This window comes from Pipistrellus kuhlii, unplaced genomic scaffold (genome assembly GCF_014108245.1).
Source record: "Pipistrellus kuhlii isolate mPipKuh1 unplaced genomic scaffold, mPipKuh1.p scaffold_m20_p_11, whole genome shotgun sequence".
Taxonomy (NCBI): domain Eukaryota; kingdom Metazoa; phylum Chordata; class Mammalia; order Chiroptera; family Vespertilionidae; genus Pipistrellus; species Pipistrellus kuhlii.
The window spans coordinates 48,045,919-48,063,695 of NW_023425416.1; the positions used below are offsets into that span (position 1 = coordinate 48,045,919).

A 17,777-nucleotide genomic window follows, 5' to 3' on the forward strand; every position below is an offset into this window, starting at 1 on the left:
ACTAGATTGTGTGCTTCTTGAATGTCTGTCGGGAAGCTCAATGCTTTCCCTTTATTTTTATTTTTTTTTTATTTTTTTTATTTTTTTTTATTTTAAATACATTTTATTGATTTTACACAGAGAGGAATTGAGAGGGACAGAGAGTTAGAAACGTCGATGAGAGAGAAACATCGACCAGCTGCCTCTTGCACACCCCCTACCGGGGATGTGCCCGCAACCAAGGTACATGCCCTTGACCGGAATCGAACCCGGGACCTTTCAGTCCGCAGGCCGACGCTCTATCCACTGAGCCAAACCGGTCCCTCAATGCTTTCCCTTTAAATAGAATCTGGATCCACAGCTCTTTTCTGATAGGAATAGAATCTTCCGCTTCATTAATAATTCCGTCATCAAATAAAACTGTATGCACAGGGGCAGGAAGGAAGCCACTGAGAACTGGAAGGCAACATTTTCAACAACTTAATTTTATTACTTGGACAGACTCTCAGGAATCTGAGCGGAGGAGCAGAGTCCTGCTCAGAGAGCTCCTGAGTGACTGGACCAAGAGGGCCTGGAGTTGGCCTAGGGAATAGCCTGGCCAGTGAGGGTTTGGGGCGGGCCACTGCGCTGGGACCTCTGGCTGACCCGGAGGGAAAGGGGAGCCTCCTGGAAGGCTGTGGGGAGCTTGCTGACTGGAGGAACCCCTGGAGGAACCCCTGGAGAACCGGTCTGGAAGAGGACTTGGACCAGCAGCCCTGGGAGCTTGGGCAGCAGGAATTAGTTCTGTCTCTTGAATGCCACTGACTGTGGGAATCTGCTCGCCCTCACCCTCGGGGCTTGGGGCGTGGGGTTCAGGGATCCCCTGCTGCAGGAAAAGGTGTCTGGTTGGTATCACTGGGGTTCCTGGCCTTTTTCTTGGCCAAGGGAAGGCCAGGGACCTTCCCTGATAGACCACCAGGACTACCCAGTGAGGAAGGTGGGGTCTGAGAAACACTCAGAGGCTCTTCCCAGAGGAAGGGGAGGTGGATCCTGGCCGGTGGAAGGATGGATCAGAAGGAGGTCTCTGGGGAAATGTAAATATTTCTTTAAAAATTTTTCTAGAATATCAATGCAGCACACACAGTCAATCACTGGGATCTGTTTGACTTATTTAACTAACAAACAAAAAAATGTTTTGGGTGGTGATATAAAGCTTTTATTTTTTAATTGCTCTTCTTCAGGTAACCAGAATGAAAGCCTTTCTGACATCAGGTCGGAAGGATAGACAGTGTCACCCCAGCTCAGGTTTCCTGATCGTTTACGTACAACCTCAGAGGCGGGGTGCAGGTCGGGGACCACTGACCGAGAGCCCGCCATGTGCCACGCACTCGGGGACACAGAGATGACCGTTCACAGGGGTCACAGCGAGGGCGGCCAGATGCGTGTGTCATTCACTCGGGCACAAGACACAGATAACTCGGTTTCATCTCTTTTGCTGTTTTATATTGAAGTCGAGAAATTACTCCTTTGAGTTGAAATTTCAGGGTGTGCTTATAAAGTCCAGTGTCTCTATCTCTCTTCTATTTTCTATTAAAAAAAATTGGACCTTTTCAACTGTTCCGTTTCAAAGGAAAACGCATAGTTGTTACTCCTTGAGCATTTTGAGGTTCCCCGGGCCATGGTGGTTGAATAATACCTAATATTGAAAAACGGAGCAATGTAAACACTGAGCCCTCAGCTTTGTTTTCTTCTTGTTTATTTGGGGACACAGATGACAACGAGGTAGGGGGTCAGTGAGCTGGCAAGCTATCTGAGAAGGAATCCTGACGTGAAGAGCACTGTGTACATTTAAATCGGTCTCATGCGGAAGAAGTTACCGTGGCAAATGCAGAGACCAGCGTTTTTGTGATCATTTAGGAATCAGCGCGTCTGACTTGGTCTGACTATTTCATTTTGGCACCAAATGACTCATTAGCTTCGATCCCCCCTCTTTCTAATCATCCCTGAAATCATTCCAACTGGAACATTGCACTTGGCTCTAAATTTTCCTGTTCTCATTTTCAGAGTGGAGTTATTCTTTCTGCAGATAGCAATTTATTCAGAATCCCTAGGTTAATTAGCATCTGATGCAGCATTTGTCACTCAAGGCCAAATGGCTCAGAGTAGGATGCAGTTTTCCCAAAAGGTGAATTAAAATGACCGTGTGAATATGGCTCTATGCCTCCTTTGGCCTTTGAGGCTACAGCTTAACCCTGATCATTGACACTTATCATTGCCAATTGGCTCCGGCTGCCAGCCGGCTCGGTTCTTCCTTGGATGTCAGGTTTTGAGGGTTACGAGTGCTAGCGAGGCGACTGCTGAGAGTCTTGGCAGCTCACTGTTGTGACTGGCTCTGAGGAAGAGGGTGACACACCTGGACTGGGTGGCGCCGGACTGGCAGAGTGGAGGCAGCAGTGTCGGCTTCCCCATCCGCTAAGAGCTGGTGAAGACGGAATAACAGCGGTCATCGGCGTGGAGGGCGGGACAGTCTGGGAACTGCTGGAAGGTGGCAGAGTCAGACACGGCTTTCTGACCTCTGACGTGGGTTGCTGATGTTATTGGTTATGGACTGAATGGGCTGTTTGGTACAGATTCCTTTAGGAGGGCAGAGAAGGAAGGTCTCTCCCTGCAGAGTTCTTGCAGTCGAGTTTTCCATAACCATGGGCGCTGCCCCCCTTTCTCAGCCGCCCGCCTCTGACTGAATCATGTTACCTGAGCCCTGACTTGATGGGAACTAGGATCCATGAAAAGCCTCATACAGTTCTAACAGATTTGGCTCAATGGATAGAGCGTCGGCCTGCAGACTGAAGGGTCTCATGTTCGATTTTGGTCAAGGGTACGTACCTTGGTTGCGGGCATATCCCAGTAGAGGGTGTGCAGAAGGCAGCTGGTCGATGATTCTCTCTCATCGATGTTTCTAACTCTCTATCCTTCTCTCTTCCTCTCTGTAAAAAAAATCAATAAAATATATATACTTTTAAAAAGCATCATACAACAGACGGACATATTTCGGGGTGGGTGGGTAGAGATAAACCAAAGAACTTGTATACAGATATGTATAGCCCATGGACACAGACATAGTGCGAGGGAGGAGGGGGCGGGAGGAGGGTCAGAGGGGTTCAGGGAGGGAAAAAGGGACCTCTGTAATACTTTCAACAATAAAGATACATTTTTTTAAAAAAGCACCAAGAGGGAACTGGGGGCAGCGTTCTAGAAGCTGTGCCGGCTTCTGGACGCTTTCCCTACATTCCTGATATTGAATTATTCAGACCCCGGAGCCTCGGAGCCACACATTCCAGCTCTGAGTCACCAGTGGCCTCACAAAGCATGTTTTTGCCGGAAGGTAAATGAGGTCTCCCTGAGGGGCTGTTGTGACGCAGCCCCAGAGCGCTGAATAATTAATTGCTCCCCGTGGTCTGACTCCTCCCTCTTTAACCGAACTGTCTCTGCCAGCTTCCGGCAGGTGGCAGGGCTGGCAGAGGTGGCAGGGCGGGCAGAGCTGCCGGGCTCACACACCCTGCAATAAACGAAGTCACAGGGTTCTTTGCCCTGGATCCCTCGGGAGCTCTGCTGTGCTGATGTGCACGGCTCCGGCCACAGACAGGAAGCCCAGTCACACTAGGGGCCACAGACCCCACCTCCACAGACGGCCCCTGAGGACCCCCCCCCCCCCCCCCCCCGATCTGCTGAACACTGAGAGCGTGGGTTGGTTTTCCCGGAAGGCGTGAAGGGCCTGCCCTCTGCAGTGGGGGCCCTAGGCAGAGGGCGCCCTTTTGCCTGGAATGTTGCCTCTGTGATCACTAAAGTGTCAGCGTCACCCACCTGCCACCCTGCCGAGGCCTGTGCTTCAGTAGCTTTGTGTCTCTCCATGATTTCCTTGCCTTCCTGCGTCACACCACCGGCACAGGATTGATGAGAAATATGGGAAAACTATACCTGATCAGGAACTTCAGACTTGAGTTTTGCTCTTTTTAAGAAACCGATTTTTTAAAAATATATATTTTATTGATTTTTTTTTTTTTTTACAGAGAGGAAGGGAGAGGGATAGAGAGTTAGAAACATCGATGAAAGAGAAACATCCATCAGCTGCCTCCTGCACACCTCCCACCAGGGATGTGCCCACCACCAAGGTACATGCCCTTGACCGGAATCGAACCTGGGACCCTTCAGTCGGAGGCCGACGCTCTATCCACTGAGCCAAACCGGTTTCAGCAAGAAACAGATTTTGACCAGGAGCCTTTTAAGTTTAAAGACCCTAAACTTTTAAGTTTAAAGGACAATTGTTTTTCTAATTGAAAAACCGGCATCACAGAATTTTTATGTGGAAGGGGAAAAAAGTCCAGCCGTTTAATACAAGAAGCTCATGTGGACTCACTACCCTCGCCCCTCTTCCTGGGGTCCTCTCGCGTGTCTCCGGCCCCACGTGTATGCAGTGGAGGTTGGTGTGCGTGTGGCTTGTCGCCCAGCTGCAGCGGCGGCACCCACCTTCCTTTCAGACGGAGTTTCCGGTGAATGCTTCAGAATGACCAATAGATACCCCTGCAGCTGAGCCACGGACACCGTGATTCCATCTTCCTTTTTATGTAACTTTCCGTTTCTCCTGAAGTTCACAGTGTTCTCATTTTATTCATTTGCTTTGTGTTCTTTGAATTTCCAAGGCTTCCCACACCCTCCCAGAAGCTCCTTAAACGCCTCTCGGTTCAGTCTTCTGCACGTTCCAACCCGTGTTGGCTCCCCCTGTGCCCTGAGGCTCCCTGGGGCCCTGTGTCCGCTCATGGTCACCCTCCGGGCTCTGCTGCGCCCTGTCCTCCTCAGACCCCCCTCTGCCCTTATTCTGCAAATGACCTCCCTCTTTCCTGTGCTTCCTGGATCCCGGGTCTGTCCTTTTCGTGACTTACCCGTCCTGTTGCCAGAGCACATCCTCCTGCACCTCCTGAGGAAGGGTGTGTGGGAAGAGAATTTGTCTTTGTGCGTCTGGAACTCTCAGCTCGGTCATTTTCTGCTCTCTGGCCCATTCCACCTTCACGTGCTGCGGTTTGGGATTCCAGACGCCGCCTCGTGTTACCACAGGCCCATTTCTGGGTTGGTCATCGACGGTCTGGCTGAGGTTGTTTTTCAAAAGGAAGAGGGGGGTGACGGGGGGTTGGGAACGTCTTTCCTCCTCCATCTGGAAAGGAAAAATGCCATTTTCACTTCTTCGGTTATGAGCATGGATGAACATTTTCGTGTGCTTGGTTAGTCTTTTGATTCCCTCTGGTGTGAATTATCCAACAAAAGCTTCAAAGAAGGAATTCTTGGACCATTAGCACAGAACGGGGATGTCCTGAGGGTTCTTTTTCTCGCCCGTCTCCCCTGAGCTCCGGGTGGCCTCTGACCGCATCCACGGTCCTCCCTCTCGTTGTCAGATTGCCTCACGCCCGTGACCGCCGTGAACCTGCTCACCCAGCAGGAAGTCCCTGTCGTCATCGCGGCCGACGCTGAATCTGAGGACTCTCCGGATTCAAAAATAGGTGAGTAGTTATTACAATGTAGTTGGGATCGTGTGTTACCCGGCTTAAGATCAAAATACTAAGACCGTCGAATCCCAGAGGGAAGGCAGGAGAGGATGGGTGGATGGGAAGTGGTTAACCAGAGGACTTGTATGCACATGTGCATAACCCATGGGCACAGACAACAGTGTGGGGAAGGTCTGGTGTGGGGGTGGGGGCAGGGGCAGGCTAGAAGGGGCCCATGGGGAGTGGGGGGGAAGGGGACGTGTAATCCTTTCAACGATAAAGATTTAAAACTCCAGCCTGTTGCTGTCAAGTGAAAGAGCTGACGTTGGCGCCATGATCCGGTTTGCCTCTTTGTAGAAAGGAATGCCCCCCTTGATTTAATCACCCCCATTTAAGAACTACATTTTGAAAGCATCATGTGTATCGCACCTTGCTCGTGGCTGTTGAGAATAATCAGAGATGTCTGGCCCGAGGACCGTGCCAGCAGAGCTGGTTGGCAAGACGTGTGCCTACAGCGTGGGGAACAGAACAGCTCGGGCGAAAGTCCCATGTCAGGGCTCAGACCCTATGGCAGCTTTCCAGACGGGGTTCCACACACAAACCATCCACGCGGACTGGGGTTCTGGTGAGGGCTTTGAGGAGAGGGGGGCTTGAGCTGTTCAAGAAAAGGATCGTGCCGAAACCGGTTTGGCGCAGTGGTAGAGCATCAGTCTGTGGACTGAAAGGTCCCAGGTTCGATTCCTGTCAAGGGCATGTACCTTGGTTGCAGGCACATCCCCGGTAGGGGGTGTGCAAGAGGCAGCTGGTCGATGTTTCTCTGTCATCGATGTTTCTAGCTCTCTATCTCTCTCCTTTTCTCTCTGTAAAAAAACCAATAAAATATATTTTTTTTAAAAAAGAAAAAAAAGAAAAAAGGATCGTGAAACAGCAGCACAACGGGAGGCATATTTAGAACTGTAAGTTGTGTGTCCTTGGCCGTCTTACTCATCATGAGCATTCTATTTTTTTTTATTACGTTTTGATTGGTTTTTTTTAGAGAGAGAAGAAGGGAGAGGGAGATACAGAAACATCGATGAGAGAGAAACATGAATCCATGGGCTGCCTCCTGCACGCCCCCTACTGGGGATCGAGCCTGCGACCCAGGCATGGGCCCTGACCGAGAATCAAAGCAGTGACTTTGTGGTTCATGGTTGACACTGAGCCACAGTGGTCGAGCCATGAGCGTCCTAAGTGATCGGCATCCAACAGTCCATCTGAGTTCTGCCCTCACGCCTCTTTCCCACGTTCCTACTGTAGTTCAGCTGGTCTCCGAGTGCCAGACTCTGCACAGAAAGCTGTTTCACTCTGCTTCCTGGCACACAGAGAAAAATAGCATTTCTTAGCAAAATCGTGTTTTTCCTCACAGTTCTCAGATTCCTTTCTGACAAAGTGACTAGAAGAAACACCCACACAGAACACAGCTATTAAGCCATTCAGGGCATTCTCTCCTGACAGCTTAAGCTAGAAAGCGTGTTAAAGGAAAAAACATCTCCTGCTTTTATGCGTTTTATCATTAGTAAAATTCATTAAGACCGCTGGCCACGATAAACAATAACGGCAGCACTTGCTGGCGTGGTTTTTTGTTTTTTTTTTCTCTTTTGCATTTTGAGTCAAAGTACTGACATAAATTGAGTGTCTGAAAGAAAAAAAAATCTGATTATTTTTAGGCATGCTGGGAAAATCATTTCTCCTGTGTTGTCTCGATTTCCCACAGTTACATAACTAACATTTTCTGAGTTATTGCCTCTTGCCCTCCAAGAACAGACAGAAATCCAACCACAGGTAACGCGGTAATCTTGCCGTCTCACCTGCATTTCACAGACAGTGCCTTGTCCTGAGCCCACGTGGCCAGCACCATGGCCAGCGCGCGCGGTCAGAGACATTCCCTGGTGCGGCACCTGCCAAGAGCCATGCTCTGGCCGCTCCAGCCCGCACACGGGGAATAATGATGCTTCCCGTGACCACGAGCACTCCATTGCTCTCAGTGGGTCCTTACCCGTCAGCGGCTTTCTGGTCCATCGCAGACGTTTATTTGCTTTTGTCGGTGCTTCCTGTCAATAATCTCCTCTGGCCCTAACCGGTTTGGTTCAGTGGATAGGGCGTCGGCCTGCACACCGAAGGGTCCCAGGTTCGATTCTGGTCAAGGGCATGTACCTTGGTTGCGGGCACATCCCCAGTGGGGGGGGGTGCAAGAGGCAGCTGATGGATGTTTCTCTCTCATCGATGTTTCTAACTCTCTATCCCTCTCCCTTTCCCTTCCTCTCTGTAAAAAAAATCAATAAAATATGTTTGTTTTTTTAAAAATAATCTCCTCTGGAATAGGAGCCATGGAGCTTCCATCTCACCAGGGAGCTTGTGAGCGAGCCTCGTGAACACGAAAGCTCCCTTTCGGGCCGCTCTGGCCCTCTGACCTGAGCGTTTGGCGTGTTCCCCGAAGTGTTGTCTCATTTGCCACGAGATGGGTTGTGCCCGCGAGGACGTCGGCAGTTTGACGGTTGTCGCTACAGCAGGAGTTCTCAGCCAGGGGACATGGGGCCGCCAGGGGACCCCCGGCAGTCGGAGGGACGTTTTCGTGTGTCAGACGGGGGCAGTGCTGCTGGGGGAGGCCCCCCACCGCCCGCTGAAATACCTGTTTTATGACCCGCTGACGCCCAGGCAGCCGGCCGTGGCCCTCCGGAGGGGTGATTAACTCATGCGGACTCCATCTCCTCAGGGGTGTGTGGGCTGAAGAATAAATGTCTGTTCACAGTGTGCTCTTGCCTCGGGGAACGGAGCGAGTATGAAAAATCAGTTCCAGCTTCCGGCTCCCGGCTGCGTGGACTTCTCCGGGTGCCGGCCGAGGTGGGGGAGTCAGCCTGCCTCTGAGAGCACATGCCCTCTGTCACTGAGCGGGTTCAGGGAAGAGCTCTCCCCCTCCTCCTCCCCCCCCCAGACTTGTGACTACTGTCTCAGTGGCACAAAGCACCCCACGTTGTATATTTTAACCCTTTGCACTCCGCCGTCCCCTCTCAGGGGACATCGGAATTCTAGCATATCACTCGGATGTCCCCTCCAGGGGGGACATTGCAGTTTATTAGTGATTACGGGGAATTGAGTTAATTCAACGCACGTGTCCACCGCAAAGTAGCGTCGAGTAGCTGGTAGCCAATGTCCAGAATGGTTCGGAGTGCAAAGGGTTAAAGTATATTTTTTATTTCAGAGAGGGGAAGGGAGAGGGGGAAAGATAGAAAACATCGGTGATGAGAGGGATTCATCCATCGGCTGCCTCCTGCGCGCCCCTTAATGGGGATGGAGCCCGCAACCTGGGCGTGTGCCCTGGCTGGGAATCATACGGGGATTTCCTGGTTCATAGTTCGATGCTCAACCCCTGAGCCACGCTGGCCAGGCCTAGGTCGTATATTTTAGAATTACGACTGTTTCCGAAACGAAACTAAGCAAAGGAAGAAGACGTAAAGGAAACAATACCGAGATGGTGACCTGGTTGTTAGGTGGAGGGTGGTGGGTTAGGGTGGGTGGTGGGTGACCTGGTTGTTAGGTGGTGGGTTAGGGTGGGTGGTGGGTGACCTGGTTGTTCGGTGGTGAGTGGTGGGTTAGGGTGGGTGGTGGGTGACCTGGTTGTTAGGTGATGGATGGTGGGTGACCTGGTTATTAGGTGGGTGGTGGGTGACCTGGTTGTTAGGTGGTGGGTTAGGGTGGGTAGTGGGTGACCTGGTTGTTAGGTGATGGATGGTGGGTGACCTGGTTATTAGGTGGGTGGTGGGTGACCTGGTTGTTAGGTGGTGGGTTAGGGTGGGTAGTGGGTGACCTGGTTGTTAGGTGATGGATGGTGGGTGACCTGGTTATTAGGTGGGTGGTGGGTGACCTGGTTGTTAGGTGGTGGGTTAGGGTGGGTAGTGGGTGACCTGGTTGTTAGGTGATGGATGGTGGGTGACCTGGTTATTAGGTGGGTGGTGGGTGACCTGGTTGTTAGGTGGTGGGTTAGGGTGGGTAGTGGGTGACCTGGTTGTTAGGTGGGTGGTGGGTTAGGGTGGGTGGTGGGTGACCTGTTGTTAGGTGAAGGGTGGTGGGTGACCTGGTTGTTAGGTGATGGATGGTGGGTAACCTGGTTGTTAGGTGGGTGGTGGATGACCTGGTTGTTAGGTGGGTGGTGGGTTAGGGTGGGTAGTGGGTGACCTGGTTGTTAGGTGGGTGGTGGGTGACCTGGTTGTTAGGTGGTGGGTTAGGGTGGGTAGTGGGTGACCTGGTTGTTAGGTGGGTGGTGGGTGACCTGGTTGACCTTGGGTTTCTCCAAGGCGGTGCCCCTTTCTCCGGCGAGTGAGGGGAGCTTCGGCAGCCTCTGCAATGGGAAAAGGCAGCGAGCCCCTGAAGACGCTGGCGCTAAGTGTCGGAGCTGTTGATTGTTTTGTGGTTTGGGCACTTGCAAAGGAGACGCTCTGTCCTTTCTTCCCCTCTCCGTAGGAATTCCCTGCACCAGCCCCGAGGACACCGTCACAGCCCGAGCCCTGGGCCTGTCCTACTCGGACGTCATTGAGACGCTGCCGGACGGCACGGAGAGGCTGAGCGGCTCCGCGGAGGTTGGTGCCCGGGGCCCGGGCCTGGGCCTCACTTCTGACTCCGGGACCTTGTCCTGAGTCTGAGGAGACGTCTGCCTTTGGTGCCACCTCACTCATCCCCACACCCAGTCTCGCAGCCTCTTTCTTAAGCTGTGGAAATAAGGATGTTCTTTTCCAAGGGGTTTATCCGCTCTCCTTCGAACCCAGTTCTGGAAGAGTACGGTGATCACAGTAACGAGGCTTCGTGTCGGGACTCCTCTTGTGAACTAATGACCTCTTCCAGGAAATTGCTTTTGCTCATGAGCTTCTGGAATGTGAAAACAGTGATGCATGGAGATAGACTTTTTTTGTTTGTTTTTAGAGAGAGAAGAAAGGGGGAGAGAGAGAGAGAAACATCAGTTTGTTGTCCCACTTTTGCATTCATTGGTTGCTTCTTGTGTGTGCCCTGACCAGAGATCAAACCCACAACCTTGGCAAATCGGTAGGATGCTCTAACCACTGAGCAACCCGGCCAGGGAGGAAGGTAGACTTTGTGAGCATGTGCACCCCAGTCGTGTATGACAGAGGGAGCGGGAGACATGGAGGATGCCTCCCGGACTGGACCGGGGCCCTGGAGGAGAGCTCTGAACTCCAGGGGACACTTCCGGCCCTTCCTGCGAGGAGCTGCCCTTGACCGGCACGGCTGTGCTCCCTCATCCCTAGGCCTCGTGACTGAGCTGCTCCGGGGCAGACAGGTCGGACCTATCTGGGTGCCCCCGGGCCGGTCATGGGCCTGATCCGGTTCCAGGGCACCCACAGGGCCGACAGCGCCGGTCCTTCTCATTTGTTTCCTTCTCCGAAAGGCGTCAGGTGAAAGAATTTTTCTTTTCTGCCCTCATGGCCTGCCCTGCCGTCTGTAAAGTGGAAACATTTAGCTACAAAAGGTGCTTCTGGTTCTCTCTTCTCTGCTTGATTACACTCCCGCTTTGGGGCGATACTGAATCTTTCTTTCTGAATGCTTCCCCCCCCAACAGAGGAGCAATCGTTAAAGAAAAAAAAGAAAAAAAGCATGTGCTGCAGTTCTTGGCTGGCAGCTGCATGCTGGTGTGGGATGGTCTCAGCAGGGGCTGCCTGGGGAGCCCCGGGGCCAGGGCCACTTACCCGTTAGATGGCCCCGAGGATGCAGTGCCTAGGGCCCCCCAAAGGCTTTCTTTTTAAAATCAGAAGAAAAAAGAAATGGAATCTTAGGGTAAAAATTATATTTATTCTTATTCCAGGCAGTCATGAAATATAATCTTTTGCTGTGATCTTCGGGAGGAAGGGGCCCACAGGGCAAAGGCGCCTGGCCTCACAAAGGTCAAAGTGCACAGAACCCAGAGAAACGCAGCAGCCCTGGGGGCTTGTTACAGATACAGATGTACTTGTGGGGCTTTTTTTCTTCATTTCCGAGAGGAAGGGAGAGAGTGATAGAAACACCCATGATGAGAGAGAATCACCGATCGGCTGCCTCCCGCACCGCCCCGCACTGCGGATGGAGCCCCGAACCCGGACTTGTGTGCTCTGACCGGGAGTTCGAACCGTGACCTCCTGGTTCATAGCTCGGCACACTCGGCCACCGAGCCACGCCAGCCGGGCCCCGAGGCTTGTTCTTGGTCAGGGAGGAACGGGTCCCTCCTTCCCCTCTCAGTTCACAGGTCTGAGCCGGCAGGATGCGTTTCTCGCCGTGACCGAGAAGGCCCGGAGGAAGGGAGTGGGCGGAGACGTGACCAGCGGTAAGCTGAAGGACTGGCTGATCTCCCGGCAGCGCTACTGGGGCACCCCGATCCCCATGATCCACTGCCCGGCCTGCGGCCCCGTGCCCGTGCCGCTGGAGGACCTGCCCGTGACCCTGCCCAGCGTCACGGCCCTCACCGGCAAGGGAGGCTCCCCGCTGGCCTCGGTGTCCGAGTGGGCCAACTGCCCCTGCCCCAGGTAAGCGGCCGCGCCCCCCGGTGGGGCTGACTGGGGTTTCAGACGCCCTGTTCTCTTGGGCTGGTAGAATACCGTAGGTCTTTTGGGACCTTTTTAAAAATATATATATATATTTATTGACATCAGAGAGGAAGGGAAAGGGAGAGAGAGAGAGAGAGAGATAGAAACATCAATGATGAGAGAGAATCATTGATCGGCTGCCTCCTGCACGCCCCCCACTGGGGATCGAACCCACAACCCGGGCATATGCCCTTGGCCGGGAATCGAGCCAGGGACCCTTCAGTCCGTAGGCCGACACTCTGTCCACTGAGCCAAACCGGGGAGGGCCTTTTGGGACCTTCGAGAGACGGGGCTGGAGTCTGGGCCCAGCCGCAGGGACGGGGGCGCGGTCGTGTCCATCCACATCTTCCCCAGAAGCGTCTGGTCCAGCCGACGTTTCCCGTCACGCGGTCTTTGTAGGTTTGCAAAGGACCACTCTCTGATTTCCCTCCCAGAGAGCGTCTGCAGAGGGGAGAGAGTGGTTTCCCTCAAGGGGGAGGTTTTATCCCGGGAGCTGAGGAGCGGCTGCCGCAGCGAGCCTGCTCGGGGTTCGCGCTCTTCACACCTGCCCCCTTTCCCTTCTCCTCGCTGTGCTAGTGGGACTGTGTTTTTCTGTCAACTCACTGGCCTGTCTCAAGTGTCATTTTGATGATGCCTTAGCTGCTCATTATGTAAACAAATAATCGATAGCAAGTTCCCATGTTTTCTTTCTTCCTTCTGTGGAAAAGCCCCTTTTCTCTGTTTTAGAGAAATCACGATGAGAGTATTTTTGAAATAACCTATCCTCTGCCAGCACAGAGCTGAGTTTCAAGGTTGAGAATTAGGTAACGACGTTTCAGGCCTGGGAGAGAGTCAGACAGTAAGAGATCCCAGCCTGGCTGTGTGGCCTTGGGAAAGCCCTTTGGCTTCTCTGAGCTTTGATTTCTTTATCAGGAACTAAAATAACCCCCGCCCCCGCCCCCCGAAGGGCTGTTCGGAAGGGCTGTTCTCGGTGCCACCTACATTCAGTAAACAGAACTGTTGCCACGATGTTCCCATCCACCCCGCCCACAGTCCTCCGGGGCCCCACACAGGCAGCCTTGAGACTTGAGAGGGGCCTGTGGGAAGGAACGTAGGAAGGACCATGTTGGGGTAGAAGCATTGGCTGGTGGAGAACACTGGTGCACCCTCTCCGTTGGTAAGCAGTGACAAAGGTCTTTCCTTCGGGGAAGTGGATGGCCCTCGGGGCCTGGTGGGGAATGAGGTTTCGGACCCCGGAGGCAGGATCCTGGAGGGCAGAGCCAGGCCTTGGTTCCAGGGCTGAGAGTCCCCGGGCCAGTGTGGCCTAGCGGGCGGCACGGTAGTGAGGACCCCAGGCAGCAGAGCCCAGCAGACGTGGCGTCCTTACCCCTGAGCTCCAAGTCCTTGGGAGGATTTCTTAACCTCTCTGAACCCCGGTTACTCATCTGCAAATGGGGCCGTGAGTAATATCTGCCTCTTAGCCCCCAGGGTCCCTGGGGATGAAGTGAGATCGCGCCTGTGAAGAGTGGTCAGGGCCCGCGGTAGCATTGGAGGGGCGGCTGGCCCTGCCTCCGTGCCTCTGAAGGGAGCGTGCGGAGTCTGGGCTATGTGTGTGTGTGTGTGTCCATCCCCTCGCCCCTGCGGCCTTCCACCCTCCCTGGTCCCCAGAAGATGTGGCTTTGGCACCAGTTCCTTCGCTCTCCAGGCCCAGCACCCCGGGGACGTGCTTCACAGCGGGCCCTGGCGGGACCTCCCTCCCGGCACCTTCATCCCCAGGCTGAGGGTTGCTTTTTCTTTTCAGCCCTCAACCCCCAGTGTCTCCATCAATTTTCTGGAACAGCAGGTCTGCCTTCACCCTCCTTGAGGAGCCTTGTTTAGGCAGCGGATGTGGGTCAATGTGTGCTCAGTAGCCCTCTGAGGGGCTTCCGGTTTGCAGGGCTGCGTATTTCGGGGTGCGGGCACCCCCACCCGGGGCCGGCTTCAGGCTCCCCACTGGGCCACTTGCTGGGAGGAGGCTGGCGGCTGATTTTCCAGTTTGAGGCAGCTGTGGTGGCTCTGCCTTCCGGCCTCAAGGTGACTTGTCTTCCAAGGTCACCCTGCACTTCTGTCCCCTGCCCCCAGAGCAACTTTTTAAAGTAAGCTCATTTTTCAGTGCCAGGTCTTGCTGCATTTGGGTTTCAGCTTCTCTTCGTGAATCGATTTGCCTCTGAAGCATCACGAAGGAGGCTTGGCTGGAGGCGTGGGGCCCGCCTGAGATAGACGTTAATGCGCAAGAAAGACACTGGTTCTCGTCTTGTCCCTTTAGGCTGTTAGATTTCCTACCAGGTTCCATCGGGGAGTGCAGAATAAGGCTTCCAGTTGTTAAAGACTGACGTTCTTATTCCGAGAATTTCTTTAAAACACGGAGGGTACAGCCCGAAAGAGCTTCCTCCGAACGGTCCTTCCCTGATGTGCGTTGTTCTGAGGGCATTTCACACGCCTCCTCATTACCACAGCTTTCCCGAAAGCTGGTGGGGCGCCGCATTAATATTTAAAGAGACCAACGGGCGGACTTCATTTGTCTCCCAGGTGCAAGGGCGCAGCCAAGAGAGAGACAGACACGATGGACACCTTTGTGGATTCCGCCTGGTACTACTTCCGGTACACCGACCCCCGGAACGCACACAGGTGAGCCCCGCCCGGCTCTGGGCACGTGTCCGCCAGGGACTTCCCGGAAGCTCAGGCCGAGTGCATTAGACGTGCAGGACTCTGCCTGCGGGAGGTGCCTATGAGCAATGGAGGGCGAGGGAGCGGGAGTCGGCCGTGCAGCTGGTCACACACGGGGAAGGGGCTCAGGGAAGGACGGGGGTGGGTAGGAAGAGCCGCAGACCAAATGCAGCTCGAGGCCGTCTCGGCCACGCCAACAGGATGCCTCGTGCGAAGCTTGCCCATCGAGAGTCCCCGGTCAGGCAAAGAGGACTCCGCCCTGGTCCTGGCACAGCGAGGACACCAAGTGGATTTTTTTTTTTTAACATATATATATATACATATATATTTTATTGATTTCAGAGAGGAAGGGAGAGGGAGAGAGAGAGAGAAACATCATTGATTGGCTGCCTCCTGCACCTCCCACACCTGGGATCGAGCCTGCAACCCAGGCGTGTGTCCTAACTGTGAATCGAACTGCGCCCTCCTATTTCATGTGTCCACGCTCAACCACCGAGCCACGCTGGCTGGGCCCCCGTGGACTTACAGGTGGAACTGCTGGGAGCTGTTGGTCACTCTGCTCCTTGAAGCAGATCTTGTCAAGGGAGCCTGTTAGATGATGGAATTAGACTCTTCGTGGCCAAGTAAGTCCCAAGCCCGGGAAAGATAAAGCACACGGGAAGGGGGAAGTGCTGGAGCCACGCCCCCCGGCCCCACACTGGCCTGCATTTATGCGATTATAAAGCTCTAATGTCATTTGCTCGACTGGAAATAATGATGGAACTATGCAAGGAAGGTAGGAGCAGGGAGTATGAGAGCTAAGAAACACCATCTCTTATCACACACTGTCAGCAGTTAGAATCTAAAACTGATAAATCAATGAGGAGTCTGCACATATTTTTTAATAACTGTCAGAAGCAGCAGCTAAGAGGATCAAACGCGGCTGAGGAGTGGCAGGTGTGTGGGGAGAAGGGGTTATTGAAGGGATGGGGCTGGAGAGCACTGCTCCAAATGTCAAACCCTCCCTGCTGTTAGGTTTTTATCTGTGTGCGTGTGTTCCCTGGAAAAGGCAGACAAATGAGGGGAGGAGCGCAGGAGGTTAGATAAGTAGAGAGAGAATGAAAACAAAAGAAAGCAATCCCCGAGCACAGGAAAAAACACAAAAAAGCTGCTGTGCTCAGAGGACTTGCGGGCTCGCTCTTGTCTGCAGGGGAACAATTGCTCTGAAACCCGGAGGCCTGGTATAAAAGGCCCCTTTTTCTAATATCCCGGTGAGCCAGGTGAGGGAACAGCAACCAGCAAAGACAGAAAGGGTGTGGGGTGACTGCTGAGGCTGGGAACAGCCAGGATGGCCCGGCTCACCCACTGAGGGACCCTCTCCTGGGTCCTCCTTCCAGAAGGCTCTGTGGTGGGTCCACCGAGTAGCAGCCGCTGTGATGCGGGATGCAGGCTGTGCCCCTCTCAGAGCCTCGGAGGAGCAGCTTCCCATAGATGAGGGAGACTCTGAACGGCGGAGGGAGGCAGTCCTGGCCGCCTCAGCCCCAGCCTGGGGACGCCAGGAGCTCGTTTCCTTCCCAGAGTCTGCCGCCCATTTCAGCACCGGCTAGGGCCTCCCTCGGTGGTCCCCTGGCAGATCGCAGGTCCGAGCTGTAGCTGCTTTCAGCATCTCCGTCCTTAGTTTATCTGAAACTCGTTCGGGGCTAATTACCATCCCGACTTCCCTTTTTCTTCTGTCACTGGATCAGCCATTGGATTTCTCTGGGGAACCATTTTTCACAAAGAAAAAAAAATTTTTTTTTAATTTTACTAGAATTCTGACTGCAGGAGAGACCAAGCTGCAGTAAGATGCTAACGCGTGGTGGTTGGACAGGCTCACCTGCTTAGCAACAGGAGCCAGAGCCAGCCGAGCCAATGCTGGGGGAGAGGGGGGGGAGGGGACTCAGATACTGGAATCATGGAGTACACCTCCTGCAGAGGCGTGTACTGCACTGATGGCCTCAGTGAGGGCAGTCCCTGGGAATGAAGAGGTCTGTCCCAGCCTGCACTGCCCCCCAACACATGTACACACACACACACACACACACACACACGCACGCACACACACGCACACACACATACTTCTGCACACACACACACACACTCACACACACACACACACACACGCTTCTGCGTGTGCACACACACACACACTTCTGCACACTCACACACACACATGCCTCTGCACACTCACACACCTTTGCTCACACACACACACACACACTCACACACACACACACACACACACTTCTGCACACTCACACACACACATGCCTCTGCACACTCACACATCTTTGCTCACACACACACACACACACACACACACACACACCTGCACACTCACACACACACACCTCTGCACACTCACACACCTCCAGTAGTCATCATCACAGGAAGTGGTGTCTCCCCTCCTTCTCCTGCCCCCGCATCCCTGAGTGCCGGGAGTATGCCAGGAGGTTCTCTGTGAACTACAGAGAGTTGTGGGCCCTTTTCTGACAGGTACCCTAAGTTTGCTCATTGCATTTAGGAGCCAAATACAAGCTCTTGCTGTCTGCATTTAAAAAATAAGATTGAATTTCTGTTTTAAAATAAACATTTAGTGTCCGCATGATAATAGTGCCCATTGTAAATGCCACATTGCCCCCTGTTGGTAAGGACTCAGAAATCTCAATTTTCTGTTAAAATAAAATTTAAAATAAATTTAGATATTCAAACATGCTTTATACAGAAATACCCCTTTTTCTTTTTTAATTTTAGAGAGGAAGGAAGGGGGGGAGAGAGAGAGAGAGAGAGAGAGAGAGAGAGAGAGAGAGAGAGAGAGAGAATCATTGATCGGTTGCCTCCTGCATGCTCCACCCTGGGGATGGAGCCTGTCACCGGGCACGGGCCCTGACAGGAACTGAACTGTGACCTCCTGGTTCACGCTCGACCGCTGAGCATGGCCGCTGGGCTCTCTTATTATATTTTAAAAAGGAAATCAGCG

At 53.2% G+C, this 17,777-nt stretch overlaps 1 protein-coding gene across 1 annotated transcript in view; it reads left to right on the plus strand.

The window, feature by feature from the left end:
- The window catches only part of LARS2 (leucyl-tRNA synthetase 2, mitochondrial), an 88,974-nt gene that overhangs the window by 46,336 nt on the left and 24,861 nt on the right, over window positions 1-17,777 (plus strand). The window contains exons 10-13 of the mRNA XM_036432057.2: window positions 5,403-5,507; window positions 9,990-10,105; window positions 11,751-12,034; window positions 14,642-14,740. Of these exons, the coding sequence (XP_036287950.1) occupies window positions 5,403-5,507; window positions 9,990-10,105; window positions 11,751-12,034; window positions 14,642-14,740 (604 nt within the window). The remainder of the gene's footprint in view (window positions 1-5,402; window positions 5,508-9,989; window positions 10,106-11,750; window positions 12,035-14,641; window positions 14,741-17,777) is intronic.